This window comes from Dendrobates tinctorius, unplaced genomic scaffold, assembly GCF_039654945.1.
Source record: "Dendrobates tinctorius isolate UK_male_01 unplaced genomic scaffold, ASM3965494v1 ptg000024l, whole genome shotgun sequence".
NCBI classification, from domain to species: Eukaryota; Metazoa; Chordata; class Amphibia; order Anura; family Dendrobatidae; genus Dendrobates; species Dendrobates tinctorius.
The window spans coordinates 7748357-7774783 of record NW_027361692.1 but is presented as its reverse complement, the minus strand read 5'-3'; the positions used below and the strand labels follow the sequence as shown (position 1 = coordinate 7774783).

The 26427-nt window shown below is 41.5% G+C and overlaps 1 protein-coding gene across 1 annotated transcript in view; it reads left to right on the top strand.

Moving 5' to 3' along the window:
* The window catches only part of LOC141084548 (CD109 antigen-like), a 202241-nt gene that overhangs the window by 165766 nt on the left and 10048 nt on the right, over positions 1-26427 (top strand). The window contains exons 26-31 of the mRNA XM_073569326.1: positions 6205-6436; positions 16826-16997; positions 18309-18499; positions 19114-19266; positions 21303-21368; positions 24568-24704. Coding sequence (XP_073425427.1) covers positions 6205-6436; positions 16826-16997; positions 18309-18499; positions 19114-19266; positions 21303-21368; positions 24568-24704 — 951 coding nt within the window. The remainder of the gene's footprint in view (positions 1-6204; positions 6437-16825; positions 16998-18308; positions 18500-19113; positions 19267-21302; positions 21369-24567; positions 24705-26427) is intronic.

Sequence of the window (26427 nt, the reverse complement as noted above, 5' to 3'; positions counted from 1 at the left end):
AAAACCAGAACGGGCAATGGACGGTACAATAGGGACAAACTGTGATGGAGTAACAATAGCCAAGCCAGGAGGTCAGAACCGGAGAAGACAATAGTACCAAAACAAGAGACGGAGTTCAGAGTGAGGGGACAGACCGGGTCATACACGGGAATCAAACAAGCAATGCAGTATCCACGCACACCAGGGGGGTCAGACACACAGCCAGAATAACAGTATAGCTGACAGGGAATCCTAGTCTAGAGTGAGTATAAATACCCCTCCCAGATCCAAAGAGAGGCCGGCAAAAGTTAACCCTGTGAGAACAGGACATTAACCATGTCCTAATCATGACACCTGGCAGGAAAAGAGAAGTCTTGCCTGTTGGGAGTCTGGCACACATGGCAGGCTTTATGTCCTGCTGCCTTTCACTTGACCCTCCTGTTATACACATTCAGGCCACCACCAATTACTAAAATCAAAATATTATATATTGCCCAATAGAAATGGCATTTCCAATCAATTTATGAATCATACAAAAGGAAAAAATGGAAACCATATGCCATAAAAACGATAAAGTTTTATTATCAATCAATTAAAAAGCATTGAAGTGCAATGCAGTACATATAGGAGCAGTTAATGCAAAAAGACAAAGGCATATAAGTCAGGTACAATGAACTTCATACAAAAGTATATGCATAAATATTAATCTAATAGTCCATATGTAGAGCTTTAAACAAAAAGCCTCTAGGGAAATTAATTCCTCAAATAGATATACAAGTGTAACAAGGGGACTATATCTGAAATATTTTATATATAAAGCCTGCAGAAACCAAAACCATGAAGTGGCAAAAATATATATACACTATTCAAAAAATGTAACATACAAAATGTAAGTAAAGTGCATCAAAAATAAGTCTATATTTAAATTGCCTACAGAAATAATGGTATACAGCAAATAAAGCAGATCCTCATTCCCTAATCGTTGTAAATACTAAATCTTGAATGTAATTCAGTAAGCAAACAGGCTAAGAGAAGGGGCATAATGCCGTCATAAGAGCACAAAAACTCTTGCAAACAATATAGCATAATGTGAATCTAGAGAGAGGGAGAGGAAAGGGTTAAGAGCCGCTGCTGCTCGGCAGATACTGTACCTGAATGGCCGAGGCACCCCTGACGCGCGTTTCGCAGTAAGGCATTATCTCAAGGGATCGTGTGCCTTTTTGCATTAACTGCTCCTATATGTACTGCATTGCACTTCAATGCCTTTTAATTGATTGATAATAAAACGTTATCGTTTTTATGGCATATGGTTTCCACCACCAATTAGACAGCAGAACACTATCAAAGGTCTGGGACAGGTTTATTAGATACTCACAGTGCCCAGGAACTGATTTAAGGGGTACTCTGACAAAGAGGGAAAGTTTATGAAGATGGTGAAGGAGTACCTAACCAATCGTACCAGCGTTTTCCGCAATTCTTCTGTGCCGTACAATTATTGGGTATTCAAGCTGGACATGTGTCATGAACTGTGGAGGTACTGGCAGGCGCTGCTGCTAACATTTTGTCAGAGCAGGTTTTTAGTGCCGCTGACTCTTATCAAAATAAATAAGTAAATGAAACTACACTGTGCTCCAAATTATTATGCATGATCCCTTGAAATAATGCCTTACTGCAAAACGCGCGTCAGGGGTGCCTCGGCCATTCAGGTACAGTATTTGCCCAGCAGCAGCGGCTCTTAACCCTTTCCTCTCCCTCGCTCTAGATTCACATCATGCTATATTGTTTGTAAGCGTTTTTGGTCTCTTATGACGGCACTATGCCCCTTCTCTTAGCCTGTTTGCTTACTGAATTGAGGGGAAGGGATTATCTGTGTACTATATGGCATAAAATGTGTGCTGTAAAAGACCGAGAATTGTTCTAATATTAACATATATATATATATATATATATATATAGACACAGTATATGTATATATATATATATATATATATATATATATAGTAGAACAATTCTCAGTTTTGTCATATCCTCTACTCTGTTATATACAGTTATAATAAATAAAGATTATATATATATATATAATTTATAGCTCTGGCAAAAATTAAGAGACCACCACATCAAAACCCTGTCATGGGCAGCCCATTATCCAGATCTGAACCCCATTGAAAACCTCTGGAATGTAATCAAGAGGATGCTGGATAGTCACAAGCCATCAAACAAAGAAGAACTGTTTAAATTTTTGTGCCAGAAGCAGTGTGAAAGACTGGTGGCAAGCATGCCAAGACGCATGAAAGCTGTTTTTAAAAATCATGGTTATTCAACAAAATATTGATTTCAGAACTCTTCCTGAGTTAAAAAATTAGTATTGTTGTTTCTAAATGATTATGAAATTGTTTTCTCAGCATTATTTGAGGTCTGAAAGCACTGTTTTTTTTATTTTGACCATTTCTCCTTTTCAGAAAAAAACAAACAAAATTTATTCCTTGGAAATTCAGAGACATGTTGCCAGAAGTTTATAGACTAAACGAACAATTTACATTTTGCTTATAAATATACCTATAAAGAGAAAAATCAGACAAACTGTTACATTTGGAATTGGCCTCTTAATTTTTGCCAGAGCTGTATATATCTTGCAGTTACAACCAGTAATGCCATGATATTAGATGGCTAAAAGATAGAGTCCCTGCATAGGAAACAAATGCTGAATCGCATTGCTATGGAAGTGTGTCCAATCATATGCTAGCAACTAGAGTTGAGAGAAACAGGTCAGCCAGATTCATAAGTCGCCGACTTATGGCAAAGTCGGGTTTCGCCGACCGAAACCCGACCACAGCGTGAAGTCGGCCATGCAGTCGGCAAAAGGAGCGCCAAAGTCAGATTACCCAGAATGCTTGCATGTTACTTTTTTCACCCACTGAGCAAGGACGTACACTGTGGGCAACGAGATGACATGCGCAGCGTCCAGGGAGAGAGAGGGAGAGAGAGATTTTGCATACTTTAAAAAAGCGGTCTGGTATGTAGGTGTGTTTACTGTCCTCCACTCCCTGTCGACTTTACTTCCCCATTGACTTGCATTGGGTTTCGTGTTTCAGTCGGACCTTTGACTTTTCCCAATAGTTGGCCAATTTCGTTCGACTTGACCTTTGAGAAAGTCGGGTTTCATGAAACCCGACTCTACCCGAAAAAAGGCAAAGTCGCTCATCTCTACTAGCAACCATATAATAACCAAGTGAATGCAAACATTTGAAAAAAATGCTACCTATGCAAGGAGCAGCAGGGATCCCAAGGGAATGCATGCCCTCCCCGACACACCTTTCGGTCATGCCTTCGTCAGGAGTAAAAAAGAATTTAAGCCCTTTATCTTAGTCCATTGGCTTCACCAGTCTAGGAGTGCCAGTCCTTCCAAATGGTAAAAAAAAAATATTTTCTGAGTCCCTCCTCTGCATGTCCTCCAGGGTCTATTGGATGACCGCTCTCTAATGTTTGGCAGCACTAGCACATGCTAATGCATATTATTTATCTCTTTAGGAGTCACACTCCTTTGAAATGGTAAAATAATGTTTTCAGAGGCCCTCCTCTGCATGTCTTCCATGGTGTATTGGAGTGCCTCCTAATTTTTGGAAGCCCTTGCACATAGTTCATACTCTTTACCATTCTAGAAGTTCCACTCCTTTAATAATGGGGAAAAAATGCTTTCTGATGCCCTTCTCTACATGTCTTCCATGGTGTAGTGCAGTGCCTCCTTTTAATTTTTGAAAGCCCTTGCACATAGTGCATACGGTTTACCATTCTAGACATCCCACCCCTTTAATATTGGGGAAAAAATATTTTCTGAGGCCCTCCTCTACATGTTTTCCAGGGTGTTTTTCAGTCCCTCCTTCACATTTTTGGAATCTCTTGCACTTAGTGCAAAGGCTTTATGAGTCTAGCAGTCCCATTGTCTAACAATTTTAGCAGAATGTATATGATGCCCTCCTTTAGGTCTAACACAGGGTGTATCGGAGTTCGTCTTCTAATTTTTGGCAGTTTTTGCATTGTCCGCAAGTAGGCATTGTAGGCTTTGTTAATTTCAGAGTTCGTATCAAACACACCACATGCACAGATAAGGTTGTAAGATGTTGAAACTACATTTACCTATGATTTTTTTTTTTAACCATTGGAGGCAATGAGAAAGCACAAAAACGCTACGTATGAACATAACCTAAAGGGTGGAGGAGGCTTTTTTAAAATTATTTCTTATATAGGCCTTGCACTTAGTGTATAGGCTTTACCAGTCTAGGAGTCCAACTCATTACAAATTGGAAAAAAAAATTCAGAGATCTTATGCACATGATTCCTTTTTTTTTCCTGACTGAAGTAGAGAACTGCTGTTTTTTTTTAAAAAAGTAGCATGTCAATTCTTTCAATGTTTTTTCACCATTGAAAACAAAATGCAACATATGAACATAGCCTTAAGGGGGTTTATATTTTTTTTTACCCCTTCACCACCTTGGGATTTTTCATTTTTTCCTTTAGTTTTTTGCTCCCCTTCTTCCCAGATCCATAACTTTTTTTATTTTTTTTCCATCAAAATGGCCATGTGAGGACTCTTTTTTGCAGGATGTGTTGAACTGTTGAACAATACCATTAATTTTACCATATTGTGTACTGGAAAGCGAAGAATAAATTACCAGTGCAGTGAAAATGCATAAAAAGTGCAATTCTATGATAGTTTTTTGGGTTTTCTTTTTACCATGTTTACTAAATGGTAAAACTGATCTGAAAATATGATTCTCTTGGTCACTGCGAGTTTGCAGATACCAAACATGTATAGGTTCTTTTTTATTTCAGTGGTAAAAAAAAACAAAGTTTGTAAAAAAGAAAAAAAAAATGGCAATATTTTCCAAGACCTGTAGTGTCTTCATTTTTCAGGATCTGGGGCTTAATGTACACTTATTTTTTGGGCCCTTAACTGAAATTTTCATCTATTTAATTTTGGGGTAGATACGATCTTTTGATCGCCTGCTATTGCATTCTATTACAATGTTGCGGCAACCAAAAATTTGTAATTGTAGCGCTCTGCTTTTTTTTCTCATTGCATCATTTACCGATCAGATTAATTATTTTTATATCCTGTTAGATCGGGCGTTTCTGAAAGCAGCGATACCAAATATATGTATTTGAACTTTTATATATATTTTTTATTTTTTCAATATTTTTAAAAACTTTTTTTACTTGCTTCAATAGTCTTTTTAGGAGACTTGAAGCTGCGCTCTGACCGCTTGTGCTACACACCACACCCTGCTATGTGTAGTAGAAACGATCATCTGCTATGAACGCCAGCCATGGGGCAGCTTAGTAGATCGGCAATGACATCCACAGGGGTCTCCTGCAGAACCCCAGTTGTCATGTCAACCCATGAGCCTGTGACTCAACGGGTTCGCAGATGCGTGGGGTTAGTGATGGGCCTGCGGTGCATGCATGTTAAATGCCGCTTTCAAAGTCTACAGCAGCATTTAACATATTAACAGCTGCGGGTGGATTGCGATTCCACCCGTGGCTGTTAGGGGCACATGACAGCTGATCAGATCAGTTGTCATGTGCCTGAAAACATGCAGGCTCAGTAGCAGAGCCCTCATCAAAGAGGGGGAGGTGAACTATTAGGTTGGGGTCACACTTGCGAGTGCAATGCGAGAAACTCGCAAGAGTCTCTCGCCTCAATACCCAGCACTGCCACAGGCAATCGGGACCGGAGTGTGCGGCTGCATGTATTGATGCGAGTTTCTCGCATTGCACTCAAAAGTGTGACCCCTACCATACGTAGCTCTCCATTATAAGTCATAAAGTGGGTTAATGTGCTCACCGCCAGCCTGCATCTCTGTGTACCCGAAGAGAACCATACAGTAGCAATGGGGAGGACGCTCTCAAAGCCCTCCACTTGCTGCATGGAGCCTGCCCCAGCACTGGATCTCTGCATTGTGCACTACGTCCATCAACTACTGAGTAAGTTATAATAACACATGCCTGTCTTACCAGTGGCTGGCTTGCCTTCTCTGCACACCGCTTGTTTAACTTCTTAGGTCTGTAGCGCGGTGGTACAGTAGATACTGTATATATGAGTACACTGTATATAAACTTGACTTCTAAATTCATACCATCCCAGTTTATATGTGAGGTGTTAACATATTGTATGTTTTTTGGCCCTTGTTTTTTATGTTGACAATAAAAAATATTCATATTTTTCAGGCTTACAGCATTTGTATTTAGATGCTTTCTACAAGCTCAGCCCTTCATATATATAGATTCTGACATTTTAGATCAAGCAGTAGAATGGTTGGTACAATATCAAGATTCAAATACTGGCATATTTTTGGAACCTGGACGAGTTATTCATTATGAATTACAAGGTGGTCAGAGTGGTCCCACGACCCTCACGGCTTACATAGTGACCTCACTGCTGGAAGATGAACTCTACAAGGTAAGCACAAACTTCAATATAAAGTTTTCTTCTGACACTGCTGATTTTGAAACTTATTTATGATTTTAAGGATATTGTCCAAGATAAGCATTTATTAAATATAATATTAGTGATGAGCGAGTACTAAAATGCTCGGATGCTCCTTACTCAAACTGAATGCTCGGATGCTCGTTTCGAGTAATGACTATGATGGGAGTCAATGGAAAATCCAAACCTTTTCTGGCAGACTCTACAAGGAGGTCTGGGGGCAGTGAAAATGTTTAAATGGATGGGGAAAGTGCTAAATGAAAGGGGAACAGCATGGGGAAGACCCCTAGAAGTATCTCTGACTCCAAGGTTGTTGCTGAGAACAGTGGTGTAACTCTTTTACTACACCTTAAGACTGTCAATTAAACATTCAAAATTGAAGAGAAATTGAAGTTTACAGGAAAAATTTTTTTAAACATTCTTCCTGTAAAATGACTTGTATATAAGGCAAAATTTAAAAAGGATTAAAAAAAAATATTTAAGTGAACCAAAATTTAAGTTTTTGGAAAAAAATGAAAATGTCAGTGTATTTTATAAAGGAAGCAAGAAATGCCAAAAAATAGGAACTCATGAGTGACTCATTACACCCTGACATAAAGGAGGGTCTCCTACACATTCAGATTGTCATGTAGTGGTACTCCTAGATTCATAACGGCTATACACTGAATGCAAAACCTGCCAAAAATTACAAGCAAGGTTATCCATACACCCTTGATGATACCCACTGTAGTATATCATTCAAATATTGAGAACAAAGTGTAGTTGTGGTACTTCTACACTCATAAAAACTCTGCACACATTGCAAAGCCTGGGAAAAATTACAAGCAGGATCATCCATAAACCCTTGAAAGCACCAACTTTAATGCCTCATTCAAATATTGTGAATAAAGTATAGTTGTGGTATTTCTACATGCATAAAAGCTCTGCACACAGTGCAAAGCCGGGGAAAAATTACATGCAGGGTCATGCATAAACCTTTGAAAGCACCAACTTTAATTCCTCATTCAAATATTGTGACTATTGTGTAGGTGTGGTACTTCTACACTCATGAAGGCTGTGCATACAGTGCAAAGTCAGAAAAAATATAAGCAGTGTCATCCATAGGCCCTTGAAGGCACCAGCTGGAGTGCCTCATTCAAAGTGTAGTTGTGGTCCTCCTACACCCATAAGGGCTCTGAACACAGTTAAAAGCTAAAAAAAAATTTCCACAACGGCCTTCAGGTATAGCACCATTTTAGTAGAACTCAGCCTCAGGAAGGAGAAATGCAAAGTTCTCCTTGTAGTATGGGTATAGCAGGGTGAATAACCAGTACTCTTTTTTTGGCCAAGATGAATATAACGCAAGGATCATGAGAATGGCATTGGTACATAAAGTGAGCCATATGTGCCAAGCTCCCTACAGCCAAAACTTCCCCGTCACTGTAACTGGGAAAGTCATGTGTTTATCCCTAGATTAGAAAAATGGTTATAACCAGTGTATATGAAAAAAGTGTTTTATATTGCAAAGAACCTTGGCACCAAGGTGCAAGGTTAATGTATTACTAGAATATGTGGATAGCTCAATGTGTTCTGATAAATTTATTAGATAAAAGGGAATGATAAGATTAGTACATAGGACATAGGTTAAGATTTAGCTATAAGATAGGACTGGGTATAGTGTAGTGGTGGGCACAATAAGTTCAGGCGGTAGACAGGTTTAAGGTAGAAACAGTTAATTTGCGGGAGGGACAGGGCCAGGCCCGGATTGGTAATTTGGCGAGCCGGGCAGATTCCCGGTGGGCCGGTGGCTCTGAACTACAAAATGGGCCGCTGGCCCTTTAAAACTTCTGACTAGGCCCTGTGTGCGCTGGAGCTCTGTTGGTGCATGCGCTGATAAGAGCCGCAGCGATCAGATCGGAGCGGAGCCGCGAGTATACGAGGTGTACAGAGCGGAGTCGTGTGTGTACTTGATGTACGGAGCAGAGCCGCGTGTGAATGGGGTATGCGGAGCTGTGTGTGTACGGAGTGGAGCCATATGTGTACTGGATGTACGGAGCAGAGCCAAAGTGTGTACGAGGCATACAAAGTGGGCTTTTCCCATGGACACAGGAGTATACAGCGGAGTCCCGAGGAGCACTTTAAAACTCACACATGATAGGAAGTGATGTGCTGGAAGCTGACCGGAAATTATGTAATTTCATGAGGAGATTGTGACGGAACCAGGAATGCTTCAGATCCATCACCATGTCCTCTTCCGACAGCGTGAACAGCAGGATCGCCTTGGAATCAGGGATGCCGGCCATGTGAGCGGATCATGATATTTCCTGCATCGGGAGGCTCAGGTGCGCATTACAATGGGAGCCGGTTCTGTTCTTTCTCTCTTTGTTCTTTCTTTCGCCTCTTTCTCTCTGTTCTTTCTTTCATTTTTTTCTCTTTCTCTTTCTGTTCTTTCTTCCCCTTTCTTTCTCTCTTTCGCTCTGTTCTTTCTTTCCCTTCTTTCTTTCTTTTTCTCTCTGTTCTTTCCTTCTTTTTTTCTCTTTCTTTCTCTTGCTCTCTACTCTCTTTCCCCTCTTCTTTCTTTCGCTCTCCCTCTGTTCTTTTTTTCTGTCCCCTCTTTCTTTCTCTCTCAACTTTCCCCTCTTTCTTTCTCTCTGTTCTTTCTTTCCCCTATTTCTTTCTCTCTCTCTGTTCTCTCTTTTTTATTTCCCCTCTTTCTTTCTCTGTTTTTTATTTCCCCTTTTTTTCTCTCTCTCTGTTCTTTCTATCTGTTCTCTCTCTGTTCTTTCTTTACCCTCTTTCTTTCTTTTTCTCTCTGTTCTTTCCTTCTTTTTTTCTCTTTCTTTCTTTTTCTTTCTCTCTCTCTCTACTCTTTCTTCCTTTCCCCTCTACTTTCTTTCGCTCTCCCTCTGTTCTTTTTTCTGTCCCCTCTTTCTTTGTCTCTCTGTTCTTTCTTTCCCCTCTTTCTTTCTCTCTGTTCTTTCTTTCTCTCGTTCCCCTCCTTCTTTCTCTCTGTTTTTATTTCCCCTTTTTTTCTCTCTTTCTGTTCTTTCTATCTGTTCTCTCTCTGTTCTTTCTGTCCCCTCTTTCTTTCTCTGTGTTCTTTCTTTCTCTCTTTTTCTCTGTTCTTTCTTTATTTCCCCTCTTTATTTCTTTCCCCTTTCTTTCTCTCTCTTTGTTCTTTCTTTCCCCTCTTTCTTTCTCTCTCACTGTTCTTTCTTTCGCTCTCTGTTCTTTCTTCTTCTCTCTGTTCTTTCTCGCTCTCCTTTCTTTCTCTCTCTATTTTCCTTCTCTCTGTTTTCTTTCTTACTTTTCCTTAGTACCAGTCAGTGTGCCCACAGTACCAGCCACTGTGCCCATAATGCCAGCCACTATGCCCCCAGTACCAGTCAGTGTGATCAGCAGTGCTAAATGGGTATGGTTGGGCATGGACATGGGTGTGACTAGTCACAAAATGGATGTGGTCAGGGTGTGGCCTAAAATTTGCGCAGCGCGCCGCAGCCTTTGTCCCTCTTTTCCATCTTCAAAAGTTGGGAGGTATGTGTATGTGTGAGGCTGTGTGTATGTGTGAGGCTGTGTGTATGTGTGAGGCTGTGCGTATGTGTGAGGCTGTGTGTGGCTGTGTGTGGCTGTGTGTATGTGTGAGGCTGTGTGCGTGTGTGGCTGTGTGTGTGTGGCTGTGTGTGTGGCTGTGTGTGTGGCTGTGTGTGTATGTGTGAGGCTGTGTGTATGTGTGTGGCTATGTGTATGTGTGTGTATATGTGTTTGGCTGTGTGTGTATGTGTGAGGCTGTGTGTATGTGTGTGTATGTGTGTGGCTGTGTGCATGTGTGAGGCTGTGTGTGGCTGTATGTATGTGTGAGGCTGTGTGTGGCTATGTGTGTTTATGTGTGTGATACGTGTGAGCGTGAGCTGTGTGTGTGAGCTGTGTGTTACGTGTGAGCTGTGTGATACCTGTGAGCGTGAGCTACGTGATACGTGTGAGCGTGAGCTGTGTGTGAGCTGTGTGATGCATGTGAGCGTGAGGTGTGTGCGTGAGCTGTGTGATACGTGTGAGCGTGAGCTGTGTGTGTGAGCTGTGTGATACATGTGAGCGTGAGCTGTGTGATACATGTGAGCGTGAGGTGTGTGCGTGAGCTGTGTGATACGTGTGAGCTGTGTGATACATGTGAGCATGAGCTGTGTGAGCTGTGTGATACATGTGAGCGTGAGCTGTGTGTGTGAGCTGTGTGATACGTCTGAGTGTGAGCTGTGTGTGAGCTGTGTGATATGCGTGAGCGTGAGCTGTGTGATACGTGTGAGCGTGAGCTGTGTGTTTGAGCTGTGTGATACGTGTGAGCGTGAGCTGTGTGTTTGAGCTGTGTGATACGTGTGAGCGTGAGCTGTGTGTTTGAGCTGTGTGACACATGTGAGCGTGAGCTGTGTGTGAGCTGTGTGATATGTGTGAGCGTGAGCTGTGTGATACGTGTGAGCTGTGTGTCAGCTGTGTGATACGTGTGAGCGTAAGCTGTGTGTGTGAGCGTGAGCTGTGTGTGAGCTGTGTGATACGTGTGAGCGTGATCTGTGTGAGCGTGAGCGTGAGCTGTGTGATACGTGGGAGCGTGAGCTGTGTGAGCGTGAGCTGTGTGTGTGAGCTGTGTGTGTGAGCTGTGTGATACGTGTGAGCTGTGTGATACGTGTGAGCGCGAGCTGTGTGATACATGTGAGTGTGAGCTGTGTGATACGTGTGAGCGTGAGCCGTGTGAGCGTGAATGTGTGAGCTGTGTGAATCGTGTGTGTGAGCTGTGTAATGTGTGTGATACGCATGAGTGTGAGCTGTGTGTATGAGCTACTTGTGTGTAAGCTGTGTGTGAGAGCTGTGTGATACATGCGTGTGTGAGCTGCATATGCAAGTGTGAGCTGTGTATGTGAGCTGTGAGATATGTTTGTGATACGTGTGAGCTGTGTGATACGTGTGTGATATACATGTGTGTGAACTGTGTGTGTGAGCGTGAGCTGTGTGAGTGTGAGCTACTTGTGTGTGAGCTGTGTGATACGTGTGTGTGAATGTGAGCTGTTTGTGTGTGAGCGTGAACTGTGTGATACATGCGTGTGTGAGCGTGAACTGTGTGTGAGCTACTTGTGTGTGTGATACATGCGTGTGTGAGCTGTGTGATACGTGTGAGCATGAGCTGTGTGTATGAGCTGTGTGATACATGTGCGTGAGCTACTTGTGTGAGCTGTGTGACACGTTTGTGTGATACATGTGAGCTGTGTGTGTGAGACACGTGTTTGTGTGTGTGAGCTACTTTGTGTGTGAGTGAGCTACGTGTGTGAGCTGTGTGAGACACGTGTGTGTGTGTGTGTGTGTGTGTGTGAGCTAAAGCAAAAGTTGGCACAACCTGCCAGTGTTCTATGATTTGGGTGAGGACATTCATTGCATGTGGGCTGGTGATTTTTTTTTGTGCCAGGGCTGATTTTTGGTCTCAGTCAGGCCCTGGACAGGGCCAGTTAAGATGAGGAACACTTCCTGGTTAGTGCAGTCAGAGTAAAAGATTAGATGGAGAAAGAGCAGTAGTTGGAGGTCTAAGGGCACCAGGAGCACGAACTGTTCAGCAGCAAGGAAATGTCAGCGATAAACTCAGAGCAGACATTCCTGGAATGTTCATGGCCTATGGTACACCTGAGGCACTGAGAAGTATGCCTCAATTTTTTCCTAGGAGAGGAAGTTGCATGGGGAAATGTATAAGGGGGTTGGGATGGGACGTATCGAAGTTGGAGAGCTGGATGAGTATCCCAGGGGTCAGAGATGCCAGAGAGGAAAATTATAGCTCGGGGCGAGTGAACAGCGGACATCAGAACGTGCTGTGTTATGGACTTTGAAAATGGAAAAGTTTATGCCCAATAATGTGTGTTTCAATATGATGAAATTGGACAGTTAAGTAAACTTCTATTCAGGGTGGGCCATTTATATGGATACACCTGGGTGGGCCATTTATAAAGTTGCATCCAAAATGGCAACTTCAAAATGGCCGCTATGGTCACCACCAATCAAGAAAAGTTTTCCCCCTCCCATATACTAATGTGCCACAAACAGGAAGTTGATATCACCAACCATTCCCATTTTATTTAGGTGTATCCATATACATGGCCCACCCAGGTGTATCCATATAAATGGCCCACCTTGTATTATAAAACAAATATGATGTCCCCTAATGTGTGTGCCGTGGTTGTAAAAGTTGAAAAACTTAAGAAAGCAGAGGCTTGCAACCAAAACGTCAATGTTACGCACTACGCACATAGCACAGGAGAATCGGAATACAGTTTCTTTGTAAGGTGCCAGGTTGTGGGAACACAGCAGCCCCTCGCCTGTGACAACAGCCCTGTGCACCTTTCATCTCCACCAATATGACGACTCTTCAGCTCATCCTCCCTCCCTTTTTCCCCTTTCCCCTCCTCAGCCAATGCATGTAGGAGAGACAGGACGAAGCTCGTGTATGTACCAGCCTCTGTTGCTCCTCCTCCTGTTTCTCTTCCTCATTGTTGTTATTGAGGCTGGGTTGGGTAGTATATCTTTGTGTCATGTCTTCCTCCATCTCCACCTGGTCCGCATGCAAAGCTTCATATTTAATTTTTTAAGTAGGCACAAAAGTGGGATTGTGGCCCTGATTATGGCATCATCGCTGCTTACCATCTTTTTGGAGTACTCAAAGTCTTGGGGAACCACACAAATGTTAGACATCCATGCCCACTCTTCATTTGTCATGTGTGGTGGCTGAGTAGAACACCGACAGGCGTATTGGAGTTGGCATTCAACAACTGGCCTCTTTTGCTCACAAAGCCTTGCTAGCATTTGCAGTGTGGACATCCAGCAAATGTTTATACTGTACACTGTTTCAGCACTTCTGCTGTCATGAAGATGAGCATTTTAACCCCTTTCCGATGTTGGGAGTAAATTTACGCCAATGTTGGACTCCCTTCCTTTGATGTGGGCTCTGGCGGTGAGCCCACCTCTTTCCCAGAACATGTCAGCTGTTTTGAACAGCTGACATGTGCCCGGAATAGCCTTGGGTGGAATCGCGATCCAACCGCGGCTATTAACCCATTAAATGTTGCTGTTAAACACTGACAGCGGCATTTAACTAGTGCTTCCGGCCATCGGGCCGGAAACCCGCCCACCGGTGACCCCATCACGTGATCGCGGGTCACCGGTGGGTTGGCATGGCAACCAGAGGTATCCTGGAGACCTCTATGGTTGTCACTGTCGGCTTGCTGTGAGTGCCACCTGGTGGTTGGCGCTCATAGCAAGTGAGTAATTCTACTACATAGAAGCGATCTGAACATTGCCTCTGTAGCAGAGACGATTGGGTTATGGCAGCTCCTAGTCTCCCATGGAGACTATTGAAGTATGCCAAAAGTAAAAAAAAAATGTTTTTAAAAATATAAAATAAAAAAATATAAAAGTTCAAATCACCCCCTTTCTCCCCATTCAAAACAAAACAATAAAAACAAAGCATGCACATACTTGGTATCGCCATGTTCAAATTCGCACAACTTGTCAATAAAAAAGGATTAATCTGATCGCTAAACGGCGTAGCGAGGAAAAAGCCAGAATTATGTTTTTCAGTCTCTGCAGCATTGCATTAAAATGCAATAACAGGCGATCAAAAAATCCTATCTGCACCAAAATGGTATCACTAAATACATTAGCCCTCACCCAACTCAAGATCATGAAAAATGGATACGCTACGGGTATTGGAAAATGCCTCAAATTTTTTTTTTTTTCTTTAAGAAAGTTTGGAATTTTTTTTCACCATTTAGATAAATGAGAACCTAGACATGTTTGGTGTGTATGAACTCAAAATGACCTGGAGAATCATAATGGCAAGTCAGTTTTAGCAATTCGTGAACCTAGTAAAAAAAAGCTGCACAAAAAAGAAGTGTTGGATTGCACTTTTTTTGCAATTTCACTGCACTTGGAATTTGTTTCCCGTTTTCTTGTGCATGACATAGCAAAACCAATGGTGTTGTCAAAAACAACAACTCATCCCGCAAAAAAATATAGTCCTCACACGGCCAAATTGACAGAAAAATAAAAATTTATGGCTCTAAGAGGAAGGGGAGCAAAAAACAAAAACGCAAAACCGAAAATACCTCCGGTCATGAATGTGTTAAGTAGAGATAAAATGTATTTTATCTTGTGAGTTCTTATTTTTTAATGGGGGATGCAGTAGTGCCTTGCGATTACCTTTTTTGCTTTATTACAGCCCTGCTATATACATCTGTTGCTACAGCCTCTGATTTGAAACCTTTCCCTTAAGTCGTCGCCTGTTTTTGAAATGTATCATCAAATGAGCCGATGCTTCTCATTCTCAGGTATTGGCCAACTAGGATGGCCTTAACTGTTGTATGAGTGGCAGGAGTCAGCGTGCAGGAGGGAGTTGACCGAGGTGGGCGTCCGAAAGACATCAGTCTGTCATTGTAGATGTTGGTCAATCTGAATCTTGATGTTAAGGAAGTCCACCTCAGTATCACTGAATGTATAGGTCAAATTGATGTTAAATCTGTTTTCATTCAAATCATCCATAAAGTCCTGCAACTGATGCCATGTCCCCTGCCAGATGATAAACACCTCGTCAATATAGCGTAGCCAGCATTGCACATGGTTGGCGGCCTGGATGCCCTCCCCCCAGAAAACCTCCCTCTTCCAATATCCCAAGAAGACGTTAGCTAAGGAGGGCTCACAGGCTGCACCCATGGCAGTGCCGCACAGCTGCAAATAAAATACATCTCTGAAAGCAAGAATGTTGAGTAAGAATGTATTTGAATCTTGTTCCATCCACCCTACATGATCATATCAGACTGACAGGCAGATGAGCAGCTGCTGAACACTGTGGCGCTGGTGAACATGCGTCACCTCTCTTTTTGTGAATGGTATCTGCCAACCATGTGATCAGAGGAACCAGATATACAGTATATGGAGGGACTGTTAGGCGTCAGATTTCTGTCGCTGCACGGTGAGAATCCCGAGCCTTACTTCCAGCGGTCTCCCATTCCTCTCCAGCCGCAGAGGAGGTTGCTCAGCAAACTCGTCGGTCCAGGCGCTCTGCCCAGACCAGCTCCGTGGGTTTGCTTGCTGCTGCCACCTCTGGCACAGCTATGTCAATACATGCTGCTCAGCAGCGAGATTCTCCAGGGACAAAGTCCCCATGTCGGGCCACTGAGCATGCACATGGAGTGATCTCCCATTGGAGATCGAAGGTCACGTGCTCAGGTCCTGCTCCTGTTCGGATTGGTCCATCCGAGAAGCCATTAAGGTCCCGGACACTCGCGGCTATAAAAGGTTTGCATGGCCGCTCGGCCATGCGCTAGGATAAGACTGTATTTACAGACTATGTGGAGTGAGTGATTTATGCAGGCATGAATGTCTCTGGTGAATGACTCATTAAGAAACCCCTACCCTTGGTACGCATGTGTTGTGCAGCCTAGACTGCTAGCGCCCAGGCTTAGGCGTAGGTAGGACAGAGGTTGAGTCAGGCATCAGTCCTCACCAGGGACTCGGCACGCCTCAGTGCACGTGCTCCATAGCCAGCGTCTATAGCGGCGTTCGCGGCAGCGACGCTGCACGTTCAGTGGGCCTAGAAGGACTCTATCCCCGTGTCCTTGGGGTAGAGTTCTGTGGCCGTACACTGTGCGCTCTTTTGGCCAGGCTCTGTGAGCTTAACAGGCTCCGGCATCTACGTTCAGTGGTTGTGCGGCTCTGTGCTTTAACAGAGTTTGCCCATGTTCACATTGGGTGACATAACCCACGTGTGACTGGTTTCACACCGCTTAATTCTTCCGCCATTACTTAGCAGCAGTGTACCACCTCTGCACGGTGGACCCCGGGCTGCGAACGCACCTACTATTATTTTATAATTTGGTGCCTTTCGCCAGCCCTAACAGGGACACATGATATGTCAAGCCATGCCCCCTGAGGAAGCACTTAACTATGAAACGTACATTGGGGATAGTGGGCTGGTTCACTCTTACAACTACTTCTATGAGTATTTGTTAAATTTACTTTAACTGTCTGTGTTACTATCCCTCTTACACTGGCTGGATTAATGTGTACTTTTATGCACTCCTGGGTATGTTTATCACCCGGGCTACTGCCATATTTAAGTGTATTGGTCACCATGGATGTGGAGCTCAAGTAAATTTTGCCACAGTGCACAGACTGATGGAGACCTACTTCCATGCAAACTTCACATTAGCCTTTCTTCTCTCTATTGACAAATCACAGTTGACAATACCAAAGTGAAAAATATAGAGGGATTTTATTGTCAAACTCTTTCTCCCTGTTGGATAAAGTAAAAGTAGCTTTGTAACTAATTGAAATTCTGATGAAAGTTTGTTTGCTTTTCAGAATCGCTATCAGAGCATCATTGATAAAGCTATTCAGTACCTTGAAAGCAGATTTGATGAAGGCATAGCTAATAATTACACACTGTCTGTTGTGGTCTATGCTCTATCACTTGCCAAGAGCAACAAATCAGAAGCTGCTCTGAATGAGCTAAATTCAAGAGCAAGTACTACAGGTATAGATAATTAAATGTAGACTAATAATAATTATTGATTCATCTTTAGTGTCAAAATCAGGAAATTGTGGGTTAGCTGATCTGAGGCCCATTTACTAGTGATAACCACTTACAATCATTTTTTTTTTTTAAAGTCCCATTCCGGTGTTTTTTTAATTTCAGCATTTCTTAGCTATCAGTAGTGCATTAAAATACTTACGGTTTGCAGTCCTCTGCCGTTTCCAGCACTATTCCGATCCCCCTCTTGCATCATGTGACCGTAGCTCTTTCTTACCACATCTCACCTTGAGTTGTTTCTTAATATAAGTCTGAGAGTCTTGTTCTAAGGCCACAGTCACACGTTCAGTATTTGATCAGTATTTTACATCAGTATGTGTAAGCCAAAACCAGAAGAGGAACAATCAGAAGAAAAGTATAATAGAAACACGTCACCACTTCTGGATTTATCACCCACTCTTGGTTTTGACTTACAAATACTGAGGTAAAATACTGACCAAATACCCAACATGTGCATGTGGCCTAACTCTCAAAATCGGACATTGAGAAAGTGGCTTCTGGTTATACAGATGATGTGTAGTAATTTGGCTAATCAAAACTGCGGTCACGTGATGCAGAAGTGGGCCAGAGCAGTGCTGTGAACGGCAGAAGACAGTGACTGGTAGGTCTTTTAGTGCACACGCTGTACATACATTGCTGATAGCTAATTGATAGTGAAATAATAATAGAAAACACTGGAGTGGTGCTTTATAGTGTACAGTATATGTCATTACTTCTGCATTAAAGTAGAATGTGTGTTAATAAATTTTGTTAAGAAAAGTGTCATATTCCAGTCCTTAGTTTCTATTAGCTTGTATTTCTTAAACTCTTTTAATGATTTCAAAACTCTTCAGCTTCTAGATAGTGTTCATTAATACAGTGATGGAAGAGAGAGAGAATGAGAGGAGGGAGATGCAGCTGCAGCCTCTTTGTTGAATTGTATGCTGGATTATATGCCATGAACATACATACGGTATCTTTCTGAGTGCATCATTGTGTATACTAGAGAGAGGGCAAATGATTAGTGAATGTTTTCCAGGCACTTGATAAAGGGTGTGTACTGGCCGCAAGGCATTTGGGTCAATGTTATTTTGCTTGCAGACAAAAAAAAATCACAATATAATTTCCCATTATTTATATTTAGTGAGGTATTACGGTATATTTGACGAAAATATGTTCTTTGTGTTCTATGCATGTTAGTGAATAATAAGGATGTAAGTACTGATCCATTGCGCAAACCTCAATGCTAGTTTATACCAACCATTGTGTGTCTAGGAAATATGAAGTACTGGGCTTCAACAAATCAACAAACGTACACTTACTGGCAGCCAAGAACAACCGATACTGAGACAGCAGCCTATGCCCTGCTCTCTTTCTATCAGCAGGGTAGAATCAGTGATGGTCATTTTGTCATGAAATGGCTGAGTGAACAAAGAAATCATCTTGGAGGATATGGATCTACTCAGGTAATGAAAAAAGAAATATTTTAATAATGTTTAATTTATTTTTTTCTACTTTGTGAATATCTATAAGAAACATAAAATGGTTTGTTTCAGGAAGGCTTTTTATTTTCTAAGGGGCCAAATTGACGTATCATACACATTTGAAACCTTTTCACTGTCTTTATTGGAAAATTAGACATGGTTATTTACCTTCTCCACTCCTCCCTATTATTGCTTCTTTGGCTTCCTCTTTAATGAGTGGGGTTTCCATCTGTCCACATGTGACTGCCCTGTAGTGAAGAGCCAAGGGACCATCTTGGTCAACAAAGCGCTGTCTCCCCAAGTGTCGCTACACAGCATAACCGGTCGGCTGCCATGCACCACACTTCGAGATCTTCCCTATCATAATAATGTTTATTGCATGAACGCATGGTACAGTGCCGTGCTTTAAACAGGAGGCCAGGTCCAGTCTCATACTGCCCCATGGTATTTTGTTAAAGGAGATGTACACTACACCAGGAAGGTTGTTCTTGTAGGCATGGTATGAAATGTGCTTGTTGACATTATGTATGAATTATGAATTTTGCATTGTATGTCATATTTACGTTCTCTGACAATGTTTTATTTGTCTTACTAAGGACACAGTAATGGCTCTGCAGGCTCTTTCCCAGTACGGGAGCGGTGCCGAGGGTGCAACATCACTTACATTGACAGTGACTGGAACAGGTTCATTTGTGACAAAAACATTTCAGTTGAACAGCAACAATTATTTAGAGCTACAACGACAGCAGGTGGGAGAAGAAAAAAATATATTCAGAATGTATAAGATGCATATACTGCAGCAGATATTATATACAGTATATATATATATATATCTTTCTTTCTATCCTAGTCTTACTCCCTGGGATTTAACGACTCAATATACGCTAAGGCTAGGTTCAAACTAGCATTCCTAGGATTCTACTCTTCTCTTCCATTATTCCTAATAGAAATGAAATTAAAATAAACAGATTTATTACGTGACACAATGCACCCAATAGACCCCACTGACTTTATTGGGGTTCATTAGGTTTCCATTCGACTTTACTGTCATTCTCAACAAAATAGTAACGCAGCATACTGCACATGACTTTTGGATATGGGACGGACCTACACTCCATCTTAAATCTCCATAACTACAGTAAACCTAGGCACTACAATAAGTACACAAAACACATTATTTTGATTGTCAAAATGGCCACAGCTTTATTTAAATCACAGGATTAAAACAATCACAGTAGGAATCAAGTAAAATGATAATACATTGGGATTCACAAGTACTGTGATATCCCCAGCTGTCTGACAAATAGCACCAGGAAAGACAGCCATAAAGGGGCGGCACGCACTGGCTTGTCATTCAAGCAGAGCCAGTAAACTTTCAGGCTACCAATGACCCTATTATCCTCACTCCTGTGCTTAACCACTGTGCCCGCCCCTGATTGATGTTACCATTACAACGTCCTTGAGGTTGGCTACCAAAGCCGAGCCTGTTCACCACCATGAGGTTTTACATACTCTATTGGTTAAAATGAGTCCACCTTAACTTGTCTGCAACTTCCACCTGACTCTTAAACCGCAAAGCTGTGACATGTTATAAATTCCAAGTCACATTTGACCCTTTTTTTTTACAAATTACTTTTGTAAACTTATAAACTAGTAGTCCCTGCAAAAGCATTAAGGGGACTAAACTTGATTATAAACAGGGCAGAAGGGCTGGTAATGTTTCCTCCAGTTCATCCGGTGAGAGAAAGAGGGAGAGAGAGCCAGAGTTACCTTGTCTATATAAGCCCCACCCTCCTCACAGTAACCCACCAGGCACAGACATACTGTGCTCCTTCCACTTAAAGCAACATCACTCTTGCTTAAAATCTGCACCGCTATACAAACAAAGCTGCAGGAGTTAAAGGTCTACCCCTCCCAAAGTAATGTCCTCCTCCACTTAGTGCTCCGGTGGTTTATTTTTCTTCTGATTAAAAAGGTGTAACGTGCAGCGTAAACTCAGACACAAACATGAAACCTAAAGCGTAGTACAAGCTTTAATACCGTGTTACCCGCTGAAGTTTATGAGATACCATTGTACCATCTATCTCGACTTAAGGGTTTGCTCACACGAGCGTATCAGACGACCGAGTGCTATCCAATGTTTTATCGGCTAGCACTTGGCCCAATGTTATACTAAGTGGCAGTGAAAATCTGCAATTTTTTTCTCGTGCCGAATCAGCATGCTGCGAAATGCTCCGATATATTCTGGTCACGTACACCCATACAAGTCTATTGGTGCATGTGAAACATCAGTTTGCATACGGATGTCATCTGAATACAGTCTGACATCCGTGGACTCAGACAATAGAGAAGATGGAAAAATTACATTCTACATCTTCTCTACACCTGTGCTGCATAACGGAATTGGCCACTGACAGAGTTTGACCCGAGTGGCATTAGTATAATAGGCCTGATTCTCTTGCATTAGATAATCTATGGCTGGGTTACTCCAGATTAATACTCAGGTTTTCAATCTAATAAAATTCAATAGAGAAAAATCATTTTTATCCAATATTAAATGCATTGCTTTAGGGGGAAAATATGGTGCCATATCAAGGCAAATTCTAAAGGTCTAATTTTTACCTAATTTTTACGCAAAGATTTTTGTTGTCAAAGATCCCAAAAAGCGCAATACACCCTTAACACTAGTATGAGAAAACCCTTTCAAAAAGTTAAGTTGTCACTAATATGAGGTTGAAAGCGGAAGCGCTTTTGTCAGTATTAACTTTGTGTTTTGTTAAAACAGATTATTGTCCCGCAGCCCCTTTTTATTAACGCCACTGCTGTTGGAAGAGGATTAGCTATTTTTCAGGTACAAAATTCCATTAACATGTTTATGTATATTATTGAACTGAGAGTATTCGTGCTGTTTATACTGTATACAACAGGGGTCAACCTGCAGCATTTAACCTGTTCTGATATTGCAACTAATAGCATGCGCTGACATCCACATGCTAGGAGTTTCATTAGAGCTGGAGTGCCACAGGTTGGTCTCGCCTGATTTGAAAGATAATAATAGAGAAAGAAATAATTTTTTTGTTTCATGTACTAAACTACGTGTTGCTTTCTCTTATACATAACAGTGGCTTTCTTACTTATTTTGCTACATTACAACCTGTGTTTTAATATTTTTAAAATCTGATTTGTGTGTGATTCATCAGCACTAAATAGCCTAAGTTGGTGAAGTGAAGTGAGAAAAATATAGGCATAAATTAAATGTATGAGATCAAATAACTAAAAATGTTCATGTGCATATGTATTCACCCCTTTTGCGATGAAGCCCCTAAAAATTTCTGGTGCAAGCAATTACCTTTATAAGTCACATACTTAGTGAAAGGAAGGCCCCCTGTATGATTTAATCTCTTGTGCTCTTATTGCATTTTATTGCAATATTGCAGCTGCCAAAAAAAACCGTAATTCTGGCATTTTGATTTTATTCTTGTAACTCTGCTCACCCATTGAATTTATTTATTTTATATTTTTGATAGATCGGACTTCTACGAATGCAGTGATATCAAATGCGCATTTTCTCATTTTAATTGTTTAATTTTTAATGGAGGAAAGGGGTGATTTGAACTTTTGTGTGTTTATTTATTTCATATTTTTAAAAACATTTTATTTTTACTGAATTTAATAGTCCCCTTAGATGTCTTGAAGCTGTAATTGTCTGATCGCTTGCTCTATAAATAGTAGTGCATCAGCACTGCAATGTGTAGCTAAAATCACTGCAGGTGCTTTTCACAAAATTAGAATATCATCAAAAAGTTAATTTATTTCAGTTCTTCAATACAAAAAGTGAAACTCCTATATTATATAGTCATTACAAACAGAGTGATCTATTTCAAGTGTTTATTTCTGTTAATGTTGATGATTATGGCTTACAGCTAATGAAAACCCAAAAGTCATTATCTTAGTATATTAGAATACTTTATAACACCAGCTTGAAAAATGATTTTAAAATCCGAAATGTTGGCCTTTTTGAAATGTATCAAAGTAACCTGGGCTTCCATAACACCTCAGCAGTGCCACAGGCTGATCGTCTCCATGCCACGCCGCATTGATGCAGTAATTGATGCCAAAGGAGCCCCGACCAAGTATTGAGTGCATTTACTGAACATACCTTTCAGTAGGCCAACATTTTGGAAGCACCTGTATATCCTATGAACGCCAACTACAGACTGGCTTTCACAGTCGCATCAAGATGACAAGCATGGGGGTTCTTCAGCAGACCTTCAGCTATCATGGCAGCCCATCATCGCCCAGTGATTACGTCAAGGGCGCAACGATGGATGAGTGAAATGACACATCTCCCTGCTGGCGCACATTAAATGCCGCTGTCAGAGATTGACATTGGCATTAAATAGGTTAACAGCCATGGGCAGCGCTCCACTCCACCCTCCGCTGTTAAAGGCACATGATGGCTGATTAAAGCAGCCATTATCTGCTGGGAAACATGCAAGTTTTGTGTATGAGCCCGCATCAAAGGCAGGCACATGACCTTTGAAGTACATGTATGTCAAAGGTCGTGAAGGTGCTATAGAGGGTTATTCAAAAACAGCTAAAGTGCCCAGGATGAAATAAGAAAAACCATATACTTACCTCCATGAGCACTGTAATATATATCATAGTTATATCACATGACCACTGCAGTTGGTTAGCGGTCACTGATTGGCCACATTGGTCACTTAACATACCAATGTGCCTGTCAGAGACACAGTGCCTACTCAGGAGGAAATTCAGTGGTCCTGGAGGTAGATATACATATTATTTTATTCGGGGACCATTAGTTGTTAATAAGGGATTGTTAAGAAGTGGACAAACCCTTTTATAAGGCTTATGAGACATATACAACTCAGAAACTGAATGAATGCAAAACAAAAGAAACCGGAAAAAATGTAGCAGATGAGATGAATCAGTGATATAAAGTGATACCGGATTTTTTTTTTATCGGTTAGAAGTGTTTTAGTATTATGGGTCACATGAACAAAAAAAACACATTAGGACTAGGAGCCTATCATTTTGAATATGGCATCTGAACTGCAGGCTGGATGATATAGAGCAGGAGTAGCTAATCAGATTGATATACATTTTTTTCTGGGAATCAGTAAACCTTGCATTTTATTCATTCACATCCCTTGTATTTCTATGCATATGAGTCCAGTGCGCTATCCTAATCAGTGATTAATAGACTACCCTATATGATTGTGCATGTAGAGATAACTGTCAATCACTAGTTTGACCACCCACTGGACACATGCATATAAAAACCAGGAATTTCCATAAATAATAGAAGTAATGTTGAAACTTTTCCAAAAAAACCCTACATATCATGCTGCTCAGCTTCTCCTTCTCCATAGCATGCTGTCCACAGATCGGACTATATGTACAATGTGACAGGTTCCCTTTAAGGGCTTGTTCAGACAAGCATAAAATCGGTCTATGTGCTGTCCTTATTCCAAACATATAGCACAGAGACAGAACACTGATTAATACAAGTAAATGTGGTAGTTCACAAGAACATTTTTACACGAATGAAACTCCATGTGTGAAAAATCACAGCATGCACGACTTTGAGTCTTATTTTGGATTAGACTCGCCCATTATATGTCTATGGGTGTGCAAAAAAACAGGTTACAGTCCATATGGCATGCGTTTTTTATGGATCCACTGCAGTTATTAACATAGGAAATTGTATTTTGGCTTTTATATTTATCGAATTGTTTTTTAAAAATCAGATTCCATACAGATGTCATACGGATGTAAAAAATAGACATACCGATGAAAAACAGACTCACATGAACCTGCCTTAACCCACATATCTAATTTCTCATGCACCACCATGGCTGACATATTTTCCTGCTATTTTTACATTTATGTTTCTTGCCAAATAGTTTTTTGCAAGAATTTTTGTTTTAACATTTCAGCATTAAACAGTCCAATGTATATTTAACCCCACGTCATCCCTATACTCCATTTAGATCATAAAGGGTAACTTTCTACTTTATTTTCAGCTTAATTTAGTATATAATCAAAAGCCATCTTCTAGAGCCAAGAGAGACACTCCTGGACCAGAAACCTTCTTATTATCTGTGACAGTGCAAGAAGACACAAGTAACATTTATAGACTGACTGTAGACGTATGTACAAGGTAAGACCACAACCTGTCCTGCCTACATTTCATGGCGCACTGAATCTCCCCTACTTTAAGGCTATGTGCCCACGTTACAGCATTTCTGCAACTCCCAGCGGCGGGTAAAATGCATGCGGAATTCGCTTTGAAAGGTGATTGACAGGTTGGTCACACTCGTCAAGCATAGTGCTTGACAAGTGTGACCAGCTTTTTACTATTGATGCTGCCTATGCAGCATCAATAGTAAAAGAGAGAATGTTAAAAATAATTAAAAAAATAAAAAATAGGGATACACTTACCTTCTGGTTTCCCCCAGAGTCCGGCAAGTTCCGTTCTCAGGCGTGCTTTGCGTGAAGGACCTTTGATGATGTAACAGTTAGGTCACGTGACCGCTATGTCATCTGGGGTGATTCTCGCAAAGCACGCCTGGGAAAGAAACTTACCGGCAGCGTCGCTGAGGACCCCGGGGGGGCCGCCAGAAGGTGAGTATATCCCTATTTTTTATTTTTATTCTATTTTTTACAGGTATATGGTACCCAGGGCATGGAGGACAGTCTCCTCTCCTCCACCCCCTGGGTACCATCCGCACATGAAGCGCTCACTTTATGCATGGTGGGCATAGCCGTATTGCGTAAAATGAGCGTTTCAATGCAATCCTATGGCTGCGGAATCACCGTGATTCCACAGAATTAATGGACATGCGGCGGATTTTACCGTTATGCGATTCTACAGCAACTGCAGAATCCCATAGGATTGCATGGGGATGCTTTTTTTGGCGTTTTTTTAAGCGTTTCCGTGGCGGAAACGCTAAAAAAATGCAATGTGGGCACATATCCTAAGAGTAGCCATTGAATAATTCAGGGGGATATTATTTCTTATAAAACATATGTCGCTGCTGCAGAACATCTTTTTAAATAGGAAAAGGGAGCATCCTACCTAACATCCTCATCCTTTTAATAAAAGAGGCCTGCAGCAGCTTTGTTCACTAGCTTTGCCATATCTAAATCACAATACTTAGTCTCTTGTTTGCAAAATATGGGGCTCTACATACAATACCAGTCAACCAGTGGGTGAAACAAGAGAAAAAAACAGCATCTTGCCAGGAGCAGGGCCAGTTTTAGTCAAAGTGGGGCCCTAGGCAAAGTTTAAAATGGGGCCCCAAATGCTAACATTGCATATCACACAGAAGCATTTCGGTTGTAGTTATATGCGTTGCGTTCAGGCCGCTAAACAAGTGTGATCGACAATATTGAAATCGTTCAACACTTGTTTCCCGGCCTCTTTCCACGGTCTGAGAAAGAATGGTGGGGACAGAACAATCACTATTAGATCAATCTGTCCCCATACAGTATCATGTTATCAGCAGCATATCTGCAGTTTACACCGGCGATGTGCTGCTGAGAACATTGATTTTTGTTCCGGCATACACAATCCAATCACTCGATGAATATGCAGCATTTTGCCTGTTTAGTATAATACACCCCATAGTCCTCCATATATTATAATGTGCATCACAGTCCTCCATATTGTAAAATGCACACCCCATAGTCCTCCATATCCTCCATATAATATAATGTGCCCCATAGTCCTCCATATAGTATAATACACTCCCTGTAGTAATCCATATATTAAAATACACTCCTCATTCCTCCATATATTAAAATACACTGCTCAGTCCTCCACATAGTATAATACACTCCTCATAGTGCTCCATATAGTATAATGCACCTCCCATAGTCAT